The sequence below is a fragment of the Nerophis ophidion genome, linkage group LG14, assembly GCF_033978795.1.
Source record: "Nerophis ophidion isolate RoL-2023_Sa linkage group LG14, RoL_Noph_v1.0, whole genome shotgun sequence".
Classification (NCBI taxonomy): domain Eukaryota; kingdom Metazoa; phylum Chordata; class Actinopteri; order Syngnathiformes; family Syngnathidae; genus Nerophis; species Nerophis ophidion.
The window spans coordinates 18,898,342-18,919,841 of record NC_084624.1 but is presented as its reverse complement, the minus strand read 5'-3'; the positions used below and the strand labels follow the sequence as shown (position 1 = coordinate 18,919,841).

At 41.2% G+C, this 21,500-nt stretch overlaps 2 protein-coding genes across 8 annotated transcripts; one reads left to right on the top strand and one right to left on the bottom strand.

The window, feature by feature from the left end:
- Positions 1–2,364: 2,364 nt before the first annotated feature.
- LOC133568241 (gastrula zinc finger protein XlCGF52.1-like) lies at positions 2,365–20,453 on the bottom strand. 7 transcript variants are annotated; one of them, XM_061920050.1, is made up of 4 exons: positions 20,334–20,453; positions 16,525–16,657; positions 16,350–16,450; positions 2,365–7,387 (listed from the first exon to the last, which is right to left on the bottom strand). In XM_061920050.1, exon 4 carries the CDS (start codon positions 7,347–7,349, stop codon positions 6,045–6,047), a length of 1,305 nt encoding a protein of 434 aa, XP_061776034.1. In that variant the 5' UTR covers positions 7,350–7,387; positions 16,350–16,450; positions 16,525–16,657; positions 20,334–20,453; the 3' UTR covers positions 2,365–6,044. The 7 variants fall into 7 exon arrangements, with proteins under 7 accessions (XP_061776034.1, XP_061776031.1, XP_061776035.1 ...); XM_061920047.1 differs by having other exon boundaries at positions 16,540–16,657; XM_061920051.1 differs by having other exon boundaries at positions 2,365–7,367; positions 16,540–16,657.
- Positions 9,520–14,595, top strand: LOC133568240 (uncharacterized). The gene is made up of 2 exons (XM_061920046.1): positions 9,520–9,760; positions 10,013–14,595. Exon 2 carries the CDS (start codon positions 10,259–10,261, stop codon positions 12,164–12,166), a length of 1,908 nt encoding a protein of 635 aa, XP_061776030.1. The 5' UTR covers positions 9,520–9,760; positions 10,013–10,258; the 3' UTR covers positions 12,167–14,595.
- Positions 20,454–21,500: the final 1,047 nt, after the last annotated feature.

Below are 21,500 nucleotides of genomic sequence, written 5' to 3'. Positions count from 1 at the left end.
ATTTTCATTTCATCAAAGTAAAATATATAAACAGAAAGCAGTCTTGCATGGAGATGTTCCCAACATGGTTTTAACTTCGAGCACTGAGGAGTGCTCGAGTGAAACATAAATAGACCTATGTTGATTGTCCGCTGCCAATCAACGGCGAGTGTGACAAAAACAGTGCTCAGCGGAGTAAACAGGAAGTACAACAAAATAAGAGCACTGAATAGGAAATAAAGTACAAAACACGAAAAACTATCAGAAATTAAGTGACAGATTGTCACAGGACCTCCCCCTCAAGGAACAGATACCAGATGTTCCCTGGAAAAGAAAAAATGGAAAAAAGTCCACAATGTAAGGGAGGGTGGAAGGAGGATTTGGTGGAGGGTCGCCAAACCTCGTGTCCTCGCAGCCAGCGAGGGAAAGTCAGGTGGCGACGGCGCGTAGAGCGCCGCTGGAACTGGCGAGGCGGGCGGCCAGGGAACTGCCACATCACTGGTCGAAAAAGATGAGAGTGCGTCCCGCGAGGAGAACGCCCAGGGCACGGCCACATCCGCGGCTGACGTAGAGGCGGACGCGCTGAAGCAGGCCGGGAAGCAGCAGGCGTCATCGGCGGCGTGAAAACCGTAGGCTTCTTCGGCGGCGTGAAAGCGGCAGATGAAGACACCGGGCGAGGAGAAGCAAATGCCGGCCGAGGAGCAGCATATGCCTGCATTGGAGCAGGCGGTGACGATGACGACGACAATGATGATGGCGGTGTCATGCGAAGTCCCACCGCTGATGAAGATGTCTCCGTGTGACAAGATGATGGCGTGGATAACAGCGGCGTGGAAACAGCAGGCGTCATCGGCGGCGTGGATGATGACAGCGGCGTGTGTTTGGCTGCACCGCCGCGAGTAGTGGCAGGCGTCATCGGTGGCGTGGAAGCGACAAATGAAGGAGGAGCAGCAGATGCCGGCCGAGGAGTAGCAGATGCCGGCGGCGGCGAAGCTTGGCGTGGTGCTGCTACTGGCGGCGTTGGAGCCGTGCGTAATGCCGGCGTTGGAGCCGGCGATGGAGCTCGGCGTGGAGCCGGTGTTGGAGCTCGGCGTGGAGCCGGCGTTGGAGCTGTGCGAAAGCTCGCCAGGCACGTGGATGTCTCCGTGGAAGGAGACACTTGCGAAGATGATAGCGGTGTGTGCCTGGCTGCACCGCGGTGTATTGTAGGACCCCCTCCACTACGCGTCTGCCAGACGCCGTCAACACTTGCGGGAAAAAGTGCCTGCTTGTCAGAGTCCCCCGGTGCGAAAACCAGGGACGGGCGGGAGGGGGCCAGGAGGAGGGACGAAGACACGTCCCGCACCGAGTCCCAGCAGGAGGACAAAAGCAACCTCACTGTGGGCTCCACTGGAGCTCTTGGCGAACCAAAAAAGAGAGCGGGAGCTGGCAAAAAGAGCAGCCGGGGAGCAGCCGCTGGAAGCTGCGTAGGAGCAGGGAGAAGCAGCTCAGCAGACGACGGGAAGGATGGCGGCAGCGGCGGACGTGCCGGTCGGAGAGCCGCAGTCAGCGACGGAGCCGCAGGAGCCGCGAGACGTGAAGGAGGAGGCGGGCGCGCCGGTCGGTGAGCCGTAGCCGGCGGCGTTGCCGAGAGGAAGGATGGCGGCGGAGGACGCGCCGGTCTGTGAGCCGTAGCCGGTAGCGTTGCCGCGGGAGCCGCGAGGCATGCAGGAAGTGGCGGACGTGCTGGTCGGAGCGCCGTAGCCAGCCGTCCAGCCGAGAGGAAAGATGGCGGCGGGGGACACGCCGGTCGGAGAGCCGAAGCCGGTGGTGTTGCCGCGGGGAGAGGGTCCGCGTCTGTAGGCTGGGACCGCACAAACCTGGCCTTCAAGTCCACCAGGAATTGTGCGGTCCAGAACGTCGGCTGAGGATTGCCGACAGGGACTCTTGCGAGGTCACAATTTTCTGGCTCGAAGTTACTGTTAGGACTTCGCATGGCTGCAGTTGTGTGACCTCAAGTAGGCAAGAATCCAGGAGAGCAGAACGCAGGTAAGATGATTTTAATTTCATCAAAGTAAAAGATATAAACAGAAAGCAGTCTTGCATGGAGATGTTCCCAACATGGTTTTAACTTCGAGCACTGAGGAGTGCTCGAGTGAAACATAAATAGACCTATGTTGATTGACAGCAGCTGAGGACCGCTGCCAATCAACGGCGAGTGTGACAAAAACAGTGCTCAGCGGAGTAAACAGGAAGTACAACAAAATAAGAGCACTGAACAGGAAATAAAGTACAAAACACGAAAAACTATCAGAAATTAAGTGACAGATTGTCACAATATGTGTATTTTCAAAATAATGGAACAAATAAAAACCTAGATTAATAACTACAATAAGACTACATATGTATAGCATGATAAGCAGGATTCATTTTTATTAGCTGAGGAGAGAAGATAAAGAAGAAGAAAAAAAAAAAAAAGAAACGCTCTTCATCCATGAATCCTTTGCATCCATGACTCTTCCTGATTATATTATACACCCCGCTAGCACCAAACATCGCCCCCCGTGCGTTGGTAATGTGGGCGGGGTGGGGGTGTAAAATATTGTCAGAAATACTCATGGATACAAAGGATTCTGGGTATTTGTTGTGTTGCGTTTATGTTGTGTTACTGTGAGGATGTTCTCCCGAAATGTGCTTGTCATTCTTGTTTGGTGTGGCTTCACAGTGTGGCGCATATTAGTAAGAGTGTTAAAGTTGTTTATATCACAACCATTAGTGTACCCTGTAATACCCAGTATGCCTTTCGATCTTGTACGTGTATCTGTGGAAGCTGCATACAACATGTTGCTGGACTGGCAAGCAGTTTGTACATGTTGTAGAAGGCGTCAAAGGCAATGGCTTTATGGCATGCCATTTTTCTCGTTATCTGGATGAGCACCAGCATATATTCGCGAGAATGGTTGCGGCCCCCATTGTTTTCTTTACTCTGTGAAACGGGTGAAAATAGCTCTTTAAGTGGTAAAGGTTGTCGACCCCCGATATATAACAACGGGCGAGTGGCGGGCGGTTGCGGTTTTGATAAAATATTGGTTTGGGTGGATGACGATTTAAGTGATGTGGTTGCGGATGATATAATTGCCTCTCCGCACATCTCTAATAGGTACACTTCAACTGTGAGAGACAGAATGTGAAAAAAAATTCCAGGAATTCACATTGTAAGAATTTTAAAGAATCTATTTGTAAATTATGGTAGGCGCCAGCGACCCCCGCGACCCCGAAAGGGAATAAGCGGTAGGAAATGGATGGATGGATGGTGGAAAATAAGCATTTGGTCACTTCAAACAAGGAAGATCTCTGGCTCTCACAGACCTGTAACTTCTTCTTTAAGAAGCTCTTCTGTCCTCCACTCGTTACCTGTATTAATGGCACTTGTTTGAACTCGTTATCTGTATAAAAGACACCTGTCCACAGCCTCAGACTCCAAACTCCACTATGGCCAAGACCAAAGAGCTGTCGGAGGATACCAGGAAAAGAATTGTAGACCTGCACCAGAATGGGAAGAGTGAATCTACAATAGGCAAGCAGCTTGGTGTGAAAAAATCAACTGTGGGAGTAATTATCAGAAAATGGAAGACATACAAGACCACTGATAATCTCCCTCGATCTGGGGCTCCATGCAAAATCTCATCCCGTGGGGTCAAAATGATCATGAGAACGGTGAGCAAAAATCCCAGAACCACACAGGGGGCCTGGCGAATGACCTGCACAGAGCTGGTACCAAAGTAACAAAGGTTACCATCAGTAACACACTACGCTGACAGGGAGTCAAATTCTGCAGTGCCAGACGTGTCCCCCTGCTTAAGCCAGTGCAAGTCCAGGCCCGTCTGAAGTTTGCCAGAGAGCACATGGGAGAATGTCATGTGGTCAGATGAAACCAAATTATAACTTTTTGGTATAAACTTAACTCGTCGTGTTTGGAGGAAGGTGAATACTGAGTTGCATCCCAAGAACACCATACCTACTGTGAAGCATGTGGGTGGAAACATCTTGCTTTGGGGCTGTGTTTCTGCTAAGAGGACAGGACGATTGATCGGTGTTAAGGAAAGAATGAATGGGGCCATGTATCGTGAGATTTTGAGCCAAAACCTCCTTCCATCAGTAAGAGCTTTGAATGGTTGACCAAATACTTATTTTCCACCATAATTTACGAATAAATTCTTAAAAATTCCTACAATGTGAATTCCTGGATTTTTTTCACATTCTGTCTCTCACAGTTGAAGTGTACCTATGATGAAAATTACAGACCTCTGTCATTATTTTAAGTGGGAGAACTGGCACAATCGGTGGCTGACTAAATACTTTTTTGCCCCACTGTATATATTATATATATGTATACACACAAATTATATATTATATATGTGTGTATGTGTATATATATACATACAAAGCAGTTGTGCCTGGTGTTCAAAAAATTGTGGCAAAATGCAATGTCAAGTCTCTGTTAGAACGTATTGATCTTCCTCAGGCTGGACTTGCAAGCGGTTGCTCAAGCAGGATGTCTACCATCTTTTTAACTACCAGCATGGAAGTGATACTAACTGTATCCTCCACAGATAAAGCAGTTTTCTATTATTTTTGTTTGGACTGGTTTGTGCCCACAAACAGTGAAATATAATCACAAATGTGTTTGACATACATTCACTATCAATTTGGCGTCTTTGATCGGGGTCTTCGCATGTGGTTTGGGTGTCACCCTGGTGGGCTGTAGATGGACAGTGTACACCTATCTCCAAAACCCAAACCTACCGGCTCGTGCTTCCAGTCCATCGAGTGGTTGGCGTCCTGCCATTTGTGGGCTCTTCCAGGACTTTGTGGGTAAAACATACGAGTGCAAAGGCACCAAGTGAATGCAGTGGAAATATCAAGTGGAAAAACATTGCAACCAGAACCTTCGAAGGTCCCAATAAATCAGGACATTCACAAAAGCAAACGCTACTTTGAAGGGACTCACGACTTGCAAACGCATAAGCAATGAATGTTGTAATGCACAAGGATGGACAGTGCAAACCTATCCCTTTACCCTAACCCTAACCCAGTGTTGCACACTTTATAATCTAAATTACTGCTAAACAAGTGTGATATCTTTGTGATGTTTTTTGCAGCATCCTTGTGCATCACACCGTGGACAAACACCCAAGGTACGTATTGATGTGTTAACATTTCCTTTAGCTTCTATTACAATGTCATAAGCAATCCTGTGCCATCCTTGTCAGGAATACTCTGCACTTGCAATTTTCTGTAACATTTTAGTGCATCACAACATTCCTCAATAAATATTGTCCATAATTTTGGCTCTGCTCCATTTTTGTAGGAGTTTTAAAGACAAGTCTTGAGTCCCTTCAAAGTATTGTTTGCTTTTGGGAATGTCCTGATTTATTGGGACCTTTCTAAAGTTTTGGTTGCATTTCTTCAAACTTGATACATTTCATTTAGCAGGCAAATCTACTGGTAAAATGTTGTACACTGAAATGTTATTGAAATTGTTTGAAAATGTTGTACACTCAAGCTAAAGTGATGCTTGCACTTTATGTAAACAAGGTGTGAATGCCTTAATTGGCCATTAGTTTGAATGTTTAAACCCATTATTCATTTATACATAAGTCCCAGCTATAGGAAAATTCACCTTCGCTTTTCAGTATCTAGAATTTATTTCACACTCACACAGCTTGAATTGTTTGGATAAAAAGTGACGATCGATATCAACTCACTTCATTGTATAGGATCAAATCTTTCTGGAAAAAAAAAGTCGAATTGTTGTTGAAAAAAATCGTTACACCCATGTAATCTATAAATGTTAAAAGCATATTAACAAGGTTGCTACTGTTAGAAAGTCATTGTTAAAGACTTGATTTCAAAACGTGCAGCTTCATTTGCTGCTGCTGTTCTCACCAGCACACTTGTGTTTCTCACACTAGTACTTAGAAGAGAATCTTTCACCACACACACTGCACCTTCTCGCAAATGTGTACCACAGAGTCTCTTTGTTCACAAAAGCTGTTGCTGCAATTTATACAGGGATAGGTTTTTCACCAGTGTGTCCTCATGTGCGCTATCAAAGATTGACTTTGTACAAAACCTTCACGACAGGTTAAACAGGTAAAGGGTTTTTCTCCAGAGTGTGTTCTCATGTGTATTTGCAAACCACCAGTTCGTATAAAACGTTTACTACAAATCGGACAAGAAAAAGGTTTTTCTCCAGTGTGTATTTTCATGTGTTCTTTTAGCGCATTTTTTTTTTCAAAATCTCGCCCGCATTCTGAGCAGGAAAAAGGTTTTTCTTCAGTGTGTATCCTCATGTGTTTTTTCAAATGGTGTCTTTCAGTAAAATCTTTACCGCAGGTTGAACAAGGAAAAGGTTTTTCTCCGGTGTGTATTCTTATGTGTCCCTTCAGCACACTTTTAAGTGTAAAACCTTTACCACATTCAGAACAGTAGAAAGGTTTTTCTCCAGTGTGTGCTGTCATGTGTAATTTCAAATGGTATCTTCGAGTAAAATCTTTACCACATATTGAACAGGAAAAAGGTTTTTCTCCAGTGTGTTTTCTCATGTGTGTTTTCAGCACACTGTTATGCGCAAAAGCTTTACCACATTCTGAGCAGAAAAAAGGTTTTTCTCCGGTGTGTGTTCTCATATGTGTTTTCAATTGGTACCGTCGAGTAAAATCTTTACCGCAGATTGAACAGGAAAAAGGTTTTTCACCAGTGTGTATTCTCATGTGTATTTTCAGATGACTAGGGCTTTTGAATTTTGTGTCACAGTGAGAACATGTCAAGTGTGTGTTGTCAGTGTGAAATTTTTTATCTGCTTTAGAGTCTTCATCACCAAAATCGGAAGAGTGTTCTGTTGTGTCGTCACTATCTGATAGTGGAGCTAAGAGCTTGTCTGCCTGTGATCCCCCACAGTTGTCTCCATCAGCTTCTGTTGTCATGTGTTGACTTGAGCTGCTGCTTGGAGGCTCCACCTCGCTCTTCTCACCTTTGACCTCATCTTTAATCTTCACAATCACACCAGTTAATGGCATCTTTGTGACATCAACCTCCTCCTTTCCTTCAAAATGCTCTCCCTCGTGACTGATGCTGTGTTCCTCCTCTTCCTCTTTAATATGAACAAAGCTCTTCGTCTGTAATGTGAGGGGGGAATGGAACTCATTTTCTTCCTTAATGTAAGAGAGATGTGGCTCCTCCTCTTTAATGTAGGGTTGCTTTTGCTCATCCTCCTTCTCTTTCCCTTTAATGTGGGGGTAATATGCCTCCTCCTCTTCCACTTTTAGTTGTCGGTGCTCCGCCTCTTCCTCTTTGATATAGGGGAACTGGGGCTTATCCTTCTCCATCCTTGAGGTCCACTTGTGCTGCTCAGGGAGAATATGTTCTTCACAGATGTTTGCAGGACACAAGAAAAGCAAACACATAATTTAGAAAATTCCATCTTAGCTAGTAGGCACATGAGACATTGTCCTGCATATGTTCTGCTCTCAGTGCGACCCACACTGGATTAAATGTCATTTAGATTCAGAATGCCAAAATCTAGCTGGCAGATTTGTAAATTTTGATTGAGCAATTAAATGTCTATATTTACCACATTAAACACTTGATTGACTTTTCTAGTTTTATGTAAAAATGGGGCCAGTGAAGTGGAACCTGTTTGCATTAATTTTTTATTTTATTTTACATGTACTTCACAATCCTTATAAGTAGGCCGGGGCGAGATGCCCTAAAATCACATCTTTAATTTTTCCCCTACTATTTAAGAAACCATTGAATACCAATGAGAGACCATTCAAAACAAGTGTTTTATTTCATCAAGAACTAGCCGTTTGAGATGAGACTGCACACCTGAATCTTACCCATATTCTGTTTTTTTACACCGTATATATATACATATACAGTATATGTATGTATATATATATATATATATATATATATATATATATATATATATATATACACACAAACCGTGTTTCCATTTGAGTTGGGAAATTGTGTTAGATCTATATATAAACGGATAACAATGATTTGCAAATCCTTTCCAACCCATATTCAATTCAATGCACTACAAAGACAAGATACAGTATTTGATGTTCAAACTCAAACTTTATTTTTATTATTTTGCAAATAATAATTAACTTACAATTTAATGGCTGCAACACGTGCCAAAGTAGTTGGGAAAGGGCATGTTCACCACTGTGTTACATCACCTTTTCTTTTAACAACACTCAATAAACGTTTGGTAACTGAGGAAACTAATTGCTGAACCTTTGAAAGTGGAAATCTTTCCCATACTTGTTTTATGTAAAGCTTCAGTCGTTCAACTGTCGTATTTTACGCTTCATAATGCGCCACACATTTTCTATGGGAGACAGGTCTGGACTGCAGGCAGGCCAGGAAAGTACCGCACTCTTTTATTACAAAGCCATGCTCTTATAACACATGCTGAATGTGGCTTGGCATTGTGTTGCTGAAGTAAGCAGGGGCGTCCATGAAAAAGAAGGCGCTTAGATGGCAACAAATGTAGTTCCAAAACTTGTATGTACCTTTCAGCATCAATAGTGCCTTCACAGATGTGTAAGTTACCCATGCCCTGGGAACTAATGCACCCCCATACCATCATAGATGCTGGCTTTTGAACTTTGCGTCGATAACAGTCTGGATGGTTCGCTTCCCCTTTGGTCCAGATCACACGATGTCGAATATTTCCAAAAACAATTTGAAATGTGGACTCGTCAGACCACAGAACACTTTTCCACTTTGCATTAGTCCATTTTAGATGATCTCGGGCCCAGAGAAGCCAGCAGCGTTTCTGGATGTTGTTGATAAATTGCTTTGCATAGTAGAGCTTTAAAGGCCTACTGAAATGAGATTTTCTTATTTAAACGGGGATAGCAGGTCCATTCTATGTGTCATACTTGATCATTTCGCGATATTGCCATATTTTTGCTCAAAGGATTTAGTAGAGAACATCCACGATAAAGTTCGCAACTGTCGGTGTTAAGAGAAAAGCCCTGCCTCTACCGGAAGTCGCAGACATGACGTCACATGTTGAGGGCTCCTCACATATTCACATTGCTTATAATGGGAGCCTCCAACAAAAAGTGCTATTCGGACCGATAAAACGACAATTTCCCCATTAATTTGAGCAAAGATGAAAGATTTGTGTTAGAGGATATTGATAGCGACGGACTGGGAATAAAAAAAAGGGTTAAAAAAAAACGCAAATGCATTTGTTTCCTTTGGCCTCCAGTCTGGGTCCCCTCTCCATGGGCCCAGGCTTAGACCGATTTTTTTAAAATTTTATTTTATTTATTTATTTTTTCTCCCATTCCCCCCCACTTGCTTACCTGGATCTCACCTTTTTTGTAAGGGGCGCCAGAAGTTGGCAGACCAGTCAGCGATCCTGTTCTGTGTCCCTGAAATGTTTGTCTGATCTTGAATGGGATTGTGCTGAAAATTTTCATTTCCCCTCGGGGATTAATAAAGTCTGTCTGTGCTGTTACAACTAAAAGTTGTAAACTCTTGTTTTTTTAAGTGTGTTGTGCTTCTTACATATAACATTATTACATGTGTATTTGTCGCCATCTTGTGGCCATGGCAGTTACTACATCGTTGAGAAGTGTGTATTTTGAATCAAACTTTATAGACCGGAAGTTGCATAAGACAGAGAAATCTACGGTGCCAGCACGTACTTTATGGTGGTTATTTTTCGAAGAAATACTGCATATATCTTTTGTTTAAGGTTGCATCGCCGGTATGTATCATAAATTGAACTTTGAAACTTGTTTTTTGTCTAAAATATTTGGAGCTAAATTTATGATTTGTGATGTATGAGATCTTTGTCGTGCTCATTAGCATTAATTTGCGATGTCATCTAAAATGGCGTCGTCGTACAAATTTACCATTGTTTACCTTCTCATGCCTTGTAAAATAGCATTACAGCATTTATATGAATACATTTGCATAATATATATGTACATGTTGACTATACTGTTTGTCTTTTTAGTTTCACCCTTTTGAATGTCAATAAACCTGCTGACAACGCTCATCGGTCTTCAGAGTCGTGGCATAAGAAAGGTGTTGAACAGCCCTTGCATTAGACATGCACTCCTAACGGCACAGTGAAATAGAGGGATCCAAGCAGACAGAGGTAACGCAGTCGTCGCACGCAATAGCGTGACCACTACTACGCCACAACGCAAACGGCATACAGCAGTGATACAGCAGTGATTCAGCAGTCATCTACCCCACCATGTCCAGCAAGGCGTCATCCATAAAGACCCGGTCTGAGGCTTCGACGAACTCCTCCACAGGTTTTGCAGCAGCTAGGGCAAGAGCAAAAGCTGAGGCAGCCAAAGCCCGCCTCGGTTTTGCAGCAAAAGAAATGGACTTAAAAGTAGAAAAAGCTAAAATAGAAGCATCTATTGAATTTCTTCAACATGAAAAATGTGTTGCATCAGCTATTGCTGAAGCAGAGGCATTAGAAGCAGTTGTAGTCACACAGGTAGAAGCACGCAGCAATCCTTGTTCTTTTGTCACATCTGAACTTACGAAGCAATATGTCCTAAGCCAAGCTGAATTTGTAAAACAGGGAAAATATGTTACACAGCCATCACAATGTGAAAATGCTCCTCAGAGCAAGTCAAAGCTCACTAGCAATCAATTACTTCAGCCAACAAAACAAAGTGACTCTCAACAAATTACCTTTGGCCCTCCTAATGAGCTTAAAAACTTCCAAAACGCCCGAGTTATTTCCTCCTCTCCTCACATCCATAACAATTACAGTGCATGTTGGTCAGATCAAGTATCAGCATCCAACTTCGATGATTTTCGGCCTTCATGCCAAGAGCCTATAAACCCTAATGTGAGTGACTTCATTAGATACTTTGCTCGTCGGGAAATAGTAGCAACAGGACTACTGCAATTTAACGACAAGCCTCAAAATTTCAGAGCTTGGAAACGCTCCTTTAAAAATGCAACAAATGGATTACATTTAACAAGTGAGGAAATGGACTTGATGTTAAAGTGGCTTGGCAAAGAATCTTCTGAACACGTAGAACAAATTAGAGCCATACACATTAACAACCCAACCAAAGGCCTCAATATGATGTGGGACAGGCTTGAGCAATGTTATGGCTCAGCTGAAGTGATTGAGGATACACTCTTCAAAAGAATTGATATATTCCCCAAAATCCCATCCAAAGACTACACAAAACTAAGGAAGTTTAGTGACCTGCTCATGGAAATGCAGAGTGCTAAAGCCAAAGGAGGCCTTCCTGGTCTTGCGTTTTTGGATACCGCAAGAGGATTAAACCCAATTGTGCAGAAACTTCCCTTCAATTTGCAAGAAAGGTGGATCACAGTAGGAGCTAACTACAAACGCACACGCGTCCCCTTCCCACCATTCAATGTTTTTGTGGACTTTGTAACGCAGGAAGCTAACGCAAGAAATGACCCCAGCTTCAACTTTACATTTTTCCCAAAACTCGACAAACTGCCTTGGAGAGCCTATAAACAAAAAGAAATTTCAGTGCACAAAACCAATGTTGTCTCCCGTTACAATTTAGATACACAAAGAACGGCAAACAAAGCTGTAGACAGCGACAAGCTTTGCCCAATTCACATGAAACCTCATCCCCTCTCGAAGTGCAGATCATTTCGAATGAAAACACTCGATGATCGAAAAGCATTCTTAAAAGAGAACCACATTTGCTTCAAATGCTGTTCTTCATCTACACACATTGCAAAAAACTGTATGGTCAAGATACAGTGCTCTGAGTGCCTTGATGAAAAACACTGCACTGCTCTTCACCCAGGACCAGCACCCTGGCTTAAAGAAACTGAACCTGCAGCAGAGTATGGCGGGGAGTGTGACTCCGCTAAGTCGGAGGAGATCACATCCAAGTGCACTCAGGTTTGTGGCATGAACAAAGCAGGCAGATCCTGCTCTAAAATTAGTCTTGTTAAAGTTTACCCAGCAGGCCATCCTGAACAAGCAGTAAGGCTCTATGCCATCCATGATGAACAGAGTAACAGGTCGTTAGTATGTCCTGAGTTCTTTGAAATGTCTGATTCTGATTCTGAGCCAGCACACTGCAAAATCTGGAGTGGATCACAACGTCCTCTGGCGTGCGAACAAATAGGACTCAACAAACCATAACCTATTTCAACAACTAAATGAACAATTTTTATCCAATAAATCTGTATTTGTCCACAAACACATGAAGGACAAGGGGCTGGGCCTTCTCTACCTCACAAAAACGTGGCAGCAGCCATAAGTTTATACAGGGCTAACTGAGCCTTGTTTACCCCAAATTTTTGTTCTTTTGAAAATCTACTACTCAAATGCCAACACTATTGTAACAATAGCTCGTATTTACCATCCTCCAAAACCCCAACCGAATTTTATAACAGACATACACAATTTCCTCATTTCATTTTGTTCATCCTACACGACATACAATAACTTTTACGAACCTAAATAACATCGATTCCGCCTCTTCCAGTCATCATCTGAAACTTCTTCTCCCACCTACATCGTACTCAGTCTCCAGGGTTGTGGATTTTTTTTACAATAACAGTCTATCCTCCATCCTGGTTTTTCATGCACCATTAAAAAAATGGACAGTCACCTTCTCCCGATCTGCCCCATGGTAAACAGAAGAGCTGAGGCAAATGAAAAGGTCAGGCCATGTCCTGGAGCAAGCCGGCGTAAAATTCGGTATGACGGTGTATTAATTGGCCTACCGGGAACAATAAAGGTCTTACACAAAAAGCTCTTGGTCTAGGTCAGAGCACTATTCAACAATCATCAATAATAAGCCAGGTAACTCCAAGCAGATCTTCTCTACAGTAATCCACATTCTCAAACCTCAGATCACTCCATACTACATTTATACAGACAATGACTGCAACCAATCCATGAATTGATTAACGTGGACCCCGACTTAAACAAGTCGAAAAACGTATTCGGGTGGTCAATTGTACGGAATATGTACTGAACTGTGCAATCTACTAATAAAAGTTTCAATCAATCAATCAAAATTCCTTGAATGATTTACCTCCTAAATTGACAATATCCGCTCATTTATCATACAAACGCATAGCCCCATTCAAGTCATCCAAAGCAACTTTCAGCACACAAATTTTTTACACTTCCATCTCTACATCGCAGCAGGAGGTCAAGAAGATCATCTGCAGATCCAAACCCTCCACATGCTCCCTTGAACCCCTCTCTTCTCCTCTGCTAAAAACACACAACCTTTCCACTACCCAGCTCATAACAAAAATAATTAATCATTCTCTCCAAACAGCCAATGTTCCTCCCTCCCTTAAAACAGCTCTGATTAAACCGCTGCTTAAAAAAAACAACCTTAGACCCAATCCCTCAATCAAATTACCGACCCATTTCAAATCTTCCATTAATTTCCAAAATCCTACAAAAGGTTAAGAACCTTCATAGACATCCAAGAAAAGGTTGTTTCCATTCAGCTTCACAGCCATCTTAAATCTAAAACCACCCTTATTAAAAATTCCAATCCAGTTTCCGCCCCTTCCACAGCACAGAAACAGCTCTCATCAGAGTCACCAGTGATCCGATTCTACATCCCTCCTCATTCTTCTTGACATGTCTGCTGCGTTTAACACCATTGATCACATCTTCCTCCACCGTCTGCAGCACTTCAACGGCCTCTCTGACACTGCCTTTCACTGGTTCGGCTCTTACCTGACTGACGGGACCAAGCACGTGGTAATTTCATCCTCACACCGCCACTGTGGGATCCTCCAGTTAGGGAAAATTAAGAAACCTTGAGAAGGGACTAGGGATGTAACGATAAACGGTATAATGATAAACTGCGGTAAAATTTCAGACGGTTAGTAATTCCGTTAAAGTTTTTAATAAACAAAAAGCTGTCATTTAATAATTAATTTTAGTCACTACTGCTTACTTTCTGAATGCTGAAGCGCCGCAGCGCCTGTGCAAGTGCACCAGAGCCGTTCAGCTCGCGAAACATGGCGGCGACTTCACAGACTTTGCTGTGAAAATGTTCCCCCCGAGCTAACAGAGCCCATCACTTCGTTTCACTTCCTTTCAATCGCTTCTACTTCCGTGGAGTATTGGTGTGCGATTAAGACCGCAATGCTGTTGGAGGAGAACAATATTTTGTGTTACAGTTTCATTTTGAGCGTGCAGCTGGCATCCTTCCGTCAGCTGCTGAGACTGAGAGTTAGCACACAGCAGGCGATGTGTCGGGAACTTGTTTGTAAAGTCTGTAGTTTGTTTACTGAGATGCTCACTCCTCCTTTATTTAACTGCTAACTTTGTTAGTGATCCAATAACATCATTACTAGCTAAAATATTTTGTCATCTCATCCAATTGAACGCAGGCGGAGTTGTTGGGGAGGCAAAAAGATTGTGTATTTGATGTGAGAAGTATCACTCTTGTTTATTTTTGTTGGCCAAACTGTTGGACTGAAGTACATGGTTGTTGTTGAAGAACAGAGCTTGTTTATTTGACTTTATAGTCATTAGTCAAACTGTGGTGTGTTTTATATTGATATCAAAAGGTAAACTATGTTTTAACATTACTTGTGTGTTTTCATTGACCAAAGTAATTACTTTAATAACCACTCATGTGACATAGCATTTTGTTAAATGTTCTGTGGTGTGTAATTACTTCTTATATGACAGATTCCTGCTCAAACTCTCAATGGATATAACAACAGATATACAACATGAACTTGTACACATAGTACATGTAATTGTGTGCACATAACATTAAAAAGACCTCCCCCTATGAAAATGTAAAAATAGAGATAAGGGCATCATATAATAAAAACACTGACACGCTGATAATATTGGTGAACAAAAAAACAAATATTTGTCTTTAAATATATAGATAATGTTTATCTATAACAGTTTTGTTAGATATTACAAATTACATTATGGCGTCACATTCACAACCCAACACTGTTTGACCTAACATAATTAACAATCCTGATTTGAATATTAATAAAAATAATCTTAATTATTATTTTGCCCATAACCATGCAGCTCTATGTATAAGACGAGACCTCATATATAAACACTATGTTTATTTATATGGACAAAAAGTTTTATGTTTTATGTCCATATGGTGTAATCTTGCAAAATGTTAAAATTTTTTTGTATTTATTTATAGTATTATTTTGTTTCTGCCATATTACTTTGTTTATAATGCTTGTGTTGCTTTCATATGCACATTCAACTTTGTACTTGAGGTAAATATATACATGTTGTAGGGCTGGGCGATATATCGATACAAACAATATATCGCGGGTTTGTCTCTGTGCGATATAGAAAATGACTGTATCGTAATATTAGAGTATACGTTCTCACGCAGTTGCTTTTAGCTGCGGGCATTACACTACAGGCGTTTCTCACTCCTTCTCGTCTCTCCTTCTCACAGAGACGTAAAACAAGCCCGCCTTTAAACATACGTCACATACTGTTGCGTGTGTAGCGTCATACGCTCTCGCCGAGCAGAGAGCTAGCAGCATGGCTAACGTTAGCTGAAGCAGGTGGCGCAAGCTGAGCAGAGCGGAGCGAGTGACATTACAAGAGAGAGAAGGTGCGAAACTGATCACAAATGGAGGAAGAAAAATTAATGCCCCAAAAAAACAGCAAGGGGTCCATCATCTGCCGGTGGTTTGGCTTCAAGCGGGAAGATATTCAGCAGACAACACCAATATACAAAGTATGCAGCAGAAGTGTTATTACAAAAGGTAGTAGCAGCACTACTAATTTGTTCTTTCCTTTAAAAAGTCACCCGTGAGTGGATGAAGAGTATTTAATAAATACAGTTTTGGTCAATCGACTTATTTGTGATTTCCCTCTCTGCATGAAAGTTTAAAAGTAGCATATATTAATGCAGTATGAAGCAGAATGTTTTAATGTAGACACATAGAATCATCATACTGCTGTGATTATATGCATCAAGTGTTCATTCAAGGCTAAGGAAAAATATCGAGATATATATCGTATATCGCGATATGGCATATAAATATCGCGATATTAATAAAAGCCAATATTGCCCAGCCCTAACATGTTGCATGTGTTTTATTTTGTTTAATAAAACTCGGTCAAAATATTTCACTATAAATAGTTTTTGAATTTTTTTTGCATATTGCATACGATATTAATGATAACCGTGATAATTTTGGTAACAATAACTGTGATAAGATTTTTCATACCGGGACATCCCTTGAAGTGACCCAGATGAGGGGACCACCCTTCCAAATGTCGATGCAATGCATGTCGAGTTGATTTATAGTCTATTTATATTTTAAGGACTACTGGGTACCTGGGGGAGTCAGTCCTCATGTCTCCATTTTGTTTGGTCTGTAGCCTCTCAATGAAGACACTTTGTTGACTTATCTGTGTAGTGTGGGTTCGTCGGTGTCCCTGTAGAAAGAAAAAAGAAACATTAGTCACAATGAAACTGTGTTGCCTACTTGTACTACAAGTAGTTACAGTACTTTACAAACGTTTACTTCTGACATGCGCTTGGAGAGTCTTTATGGAAAGTTGTGTCCCAACTGAGCAGGTCTTTGGTGATTGTGTCTGGCAGTCTGTATAAGTGTATGATGTCTCCTGACTTGTTGTATCGCTCTGTGGAAACACATTTTAGAATGCACTTTGTGAGCATTACTTCACTCCAATATCATTCACACTACTGCTGCAACTAACGAATATTTTGATAGTCGACGACTATCTTAACGATTAGTCACATACTGTATACACATTTTTAATGGCTCTAAATTTTCTACCGACTTAATTGCAGCTTAAGTTATTTTAGGCAGCTGTTATATGAATTAAAATGACTCTTAAAATGTTGTCTATTTAAATGAAAGAAAAGGCAAATTGCAAAAAAAAACAATTAACCATGTTTATGTAATTAAAAACAGATAAAACAGCAGCAATGAAAACAAAACACAACACAAAATGTAACTTCCTCTAAGAGAAAGGCATTTTGTGACGTTTAAAAAGCTGCACACTGGTATATTGATTAACTCTTTGCAGTTTTAGCATTCTAATAGGCTCAATGTATAGAATTATATATTTGATAAACTTTTCAAATATTGGCTATTTATCAGATTGTATGTTTAATACTATGATAACTTCGCATTTATGCCTGCCTTTCTGCGTGAGTGTGTGTGTGTGTGTGCACGCGACTAAGGTTTGTTATTTATCCTTTTTTTACAGCTGCTTTAAAAAGTATTTCAGTTGATAGCTGAGTTCGGCTATAAATAATTGTTGTTTTTTTCACAAAAGTCTGTCTCACACTAACATTTGCATTACAAATTAAATCTATTATTATTATTATTATGGGCCAGCATGGTGGAACAGAGGTTAGTGCATATGCCTCACAATACGAAGGTCCTGAGTTGTCCTGGGTTTAATTCTGGGCTCGGGATCTTTCTGTGTGGAGTTTGCATGTTCTCCCCTTGACTGCGTGGGTTCCCTCCGGGTACTCCGGCTTCCTCCCACCTCCAAAAACATGCACCTGGGGATAGGTTGATTGGCAACACTAAATTTTCCCGAGTATGTTAATGTGAGTGTGAATGTTGTCTGTCTATCTGTGTTGGCCCTGCGATGAGGTGGCGACTTGTCCAGGGTGTACACCGCCTTCCGCCTGAATGCAGCTGAGATAGGCTCCAGCGACCCCCCGCAACCCCAAACGGGACAAGCGGTAAATAATGGATGGATGGATGGATATTATTATGTTAGCTAGCTAGCAAGGTAGAAGCTAACACTCCTACCGAGGTTAAGTCTTAGCTTTGAGTCCTAGCATGATACCGGACCAGATGTCCGGTATCATGCTTACGGTATAAATGCTGGCGAATCACAGATGTACCGCCATTTGCTTCGCAAAATTAGCATGGTGTTCATGTTTTTAACAAGAATAAGAGGAACTGTTCTCACCCTTTACATGTTAGCACTGGCCAAATTTTTGCAAGTGGCGGTCCAGACCCGCTTCCAACCAGAAAAATACAAGTGACTGTTCTCGACAGATATAATTGTTAGAAACAATATTTTATTGTCGCCTCATTGTTGCACCCCCTAGTCACACACAAGCACTGCTTCAACTGCTAGCTAACTAAATCACTGGCAAAATGCTGACTTTTTCGAGCTAATCAATGAACAGAAATGTGTATTTGCCCACGACAATGTGTATGTTAAAAAAACAAGAACTATTAAAAAGGATTAAACCCTGACATTATACACACTTTGGTAAAACATTAAAAAGCTGAATTTAATGATGTAAAATGTGTGTTTAACAAAACCTATACTGCTGCTTTGGCACAAGCTTGTAAACAATAGCCTAAAGCTAAGTTTTGTGTTGTTGTTTGTCTATGCACGGTGCAATCGTGTGTGTGTGTGTGTGTGTGCAATATGTATTTTAGTATTTTGGGAGGTTGGTGAAGCGGTTGCCTTACATTAGAAGGCTGAGCTAAAATCTCCACTACAAATGGAACTAACATTGCTAATGTTAAGGGTTCCAAGTGACCAGGACGGTGGTAACAAATAGAAATCTTATTTGGTTGACAGTTGTTCTTTACGGAGCCCCTAAAGGGACAAAGATTTTTTTCCTGTCATTGAACCGAAAGTGAAACAGACACAGCGATGGAGGAGCGGGAGCATACGGGAGCCTACCCATCATCTGTACTCTGTTGTGGGACCATAATACGATTTGATGTCTTTATATGTTAGGCCAATAATAAAATTGAAATCAAACGTCTCTCATGAATGAGAAGTGTCTGCTTCACTTCCGGTTCACCATCGCTGTGTCTGTTTTACTTCTGGTTCACTGACATAGGAATGAAACCTTTCGCAAGCTCTTGCAAAACATTTTTTCCTTCCATGTCCCTTTAGGGGCTCCGTAGTTTTTCTTTCCCTAAAAAGCAAATAAAAATTAACACGGGAATGAAGCATCAGGACTGTTATTCTCTTTATTCCAAAATTAAAATGTTTCCCTAGTTAACATGTCTGCTTAAATATAAAATGGTTGGCTGTCAAATAAAACATAAAAAATATACAACACGCAGTACAGTGTATATTTACCATTTAAATTCAAATATAAATAAAACTACTTATCCAAATTCACATTGTTTCAAGTTGAAGTGCCTGTTTTCAGCATTAAATACAATTTTGTTCCTGTGTAACATAGGTGAAATGCCACCATAAAAAAATTTGGCTTTTAACACAATATTACTAGACATTCAAAGATGGTTTCTCTCATTTAGAAAATTAAACAGTCTTATACAATTCCATCTAGTTGGTCAGAAAATATTTTTTTTTAAATCCAGTTTCATGTTAAACATTTTCTGCTGGTGGTGTTCCTTGTGAATTTTTCAAAGAAAAAAATGTGCTTTGGCTCAAAAAAGGTAAAAAACCTTGGTCTGCATCATACACGAGATACCGTATTTCCTTGAATTTCCGCAGGGTATATAGTATGCGCCTGCCTTGAATCACGTTTCCCAAAATAATTAGCGCATGCTTAGTATTACTGCCTGGTCAAACTCGTGATGTCACAAGTGACACTTCCCCTGTCATCATTTTCAAAATGGAGGAGGCTGATTTCAATACCGGTAAGTTGAAATCGCATAAAGGGAAGAAGATTAAGAGCTATTCAGTAGGATTTAAGGTCCAAGCTTACATCACACTCAAATTTTTACTGCATACCTTTGGTAAGCGCAGGAGTGAGAAGAGGTTTTAAATTAATTAGCGCCCCGGCGGCAATACAAGGGAATACGGTAATCACTTTTCTTTTACTGTCAAACACACATATAACAGTTTTATACTTGCATGTCAGATATCCAGAGCTAAAGTAAAATTAAAAATTAGCTGTCTCCCAATTCAGGGTCTGCATCCTTTGGAGGACACCGGCTACGCAGCCTCAGAAGGCTGGACTTTCGGAAGTGCCTCCGAGGGATGCGTCACCGTTTGTTAAATGGGACAGTCGAGCCTGAGGAGGATTTCCTGGTTGACTCCTGCCACCCAAAAACGGGTTGAACAACGGCGCGCAAAGTATGTGAATGTGACGTAAGCGGCCTTCAAATTCGCCCTTCGAAGGATGCAGAACCTGAATTGGGACACAGCTTTTCTCACTATGCTGTGTGTTTCCACAATAATATATTTTACAACACGGCCTTCTCAACAAAGGACTCCAAACAAACACAACTTCTAACTCGACATTTCACATCTACAATCCAACAAGAAGATTGTCAAACTTGTCAAAACACGTTCATAGAAAACGTTTATGTGATTTTCACCGTGTACCAACCTGCAAAGAAGAAACGAGACATGGAAGCTATCCTTTCTCCATCCCACATCAGTCTGGCAAGGAGGCGGAAGTGTCCTTGATCGAAGGATTCCGGCGCGCTTGGCGGACGCTCAAACTTTGGTTCCGCCCTATCGTTTTCCACTAATAATGTTTTATTTCACACCAAATATTGCAATAATTACTCGACAATATTAGACAGTAATAATATTTGGAAAATAAAATATTACACAGTGTAAATAAATGGCCATCAGTTTATTTTATTCAGGTAATGAAACAGAAAAAGTACAAGGTAGACAACATATATTAATATGAAGTCATTTAATGCAAACATGAATATACAGTATGTCAACATGAAGATCCGTATTTGATCTCACCCCCAGAGTCTCGTTGAGCTTCACTGTTACTTTGTTTTATTGATTGATTGATTGTATACTTTTATTAGTAGATTGCACAGTTCAGTACATATCCCGTAAAATTGACCACTCAATGGTAAAACCCGAATAAGTTTTTCAACTTGTTTAAGTCGGGGTCCACGTTAATCATTTCATGGTAAAAATATATACTATCAGCATAGTACAGTCACCACACAGGTTAATCATCATAGTATATACATTAAATTATTTACATTATTTACAATCTGGGGGGTGGGATGAGGAGCTTTGGTTGATAACAGTACTTCAGTCATCAACAATTGCATCAACAGAGAAATGGACATTGAAACAGTGTAGTTCTTATTTGGTAGGATATGTACAGCGAGCAGAGAACATAGTGAGTTCAGATAGCATAAGAACAACTAAATACATTAGAAGTACATTTGATTATTTACATTAGGTTATTTACAATCCGGGGAGATGGGATGTGAATGGAGGAGGGTATTAGTAAAGGGTTGAAGTTGCCTGGAGGTGTTGTTTTAGAGCGGTTTTGGAATGATTGTGCACACCTTAAATCATGGTGGTGTTCCCACAGGAAACAAAGAAGTATTACACTGTAACAACAATTTATACCAACAACATAATAGGAGTAAAAAATACCAACAATGGTGAGAAAACAATGAGCACGTGTTAACACTCTGAGACAAATTCAAATGAAATACTTTCAGGCTTTACCAGACCTGATGTTTATAAAATAGTCTAAAAAGGATAAATAGTTTGACATTTCTTGTGTTGT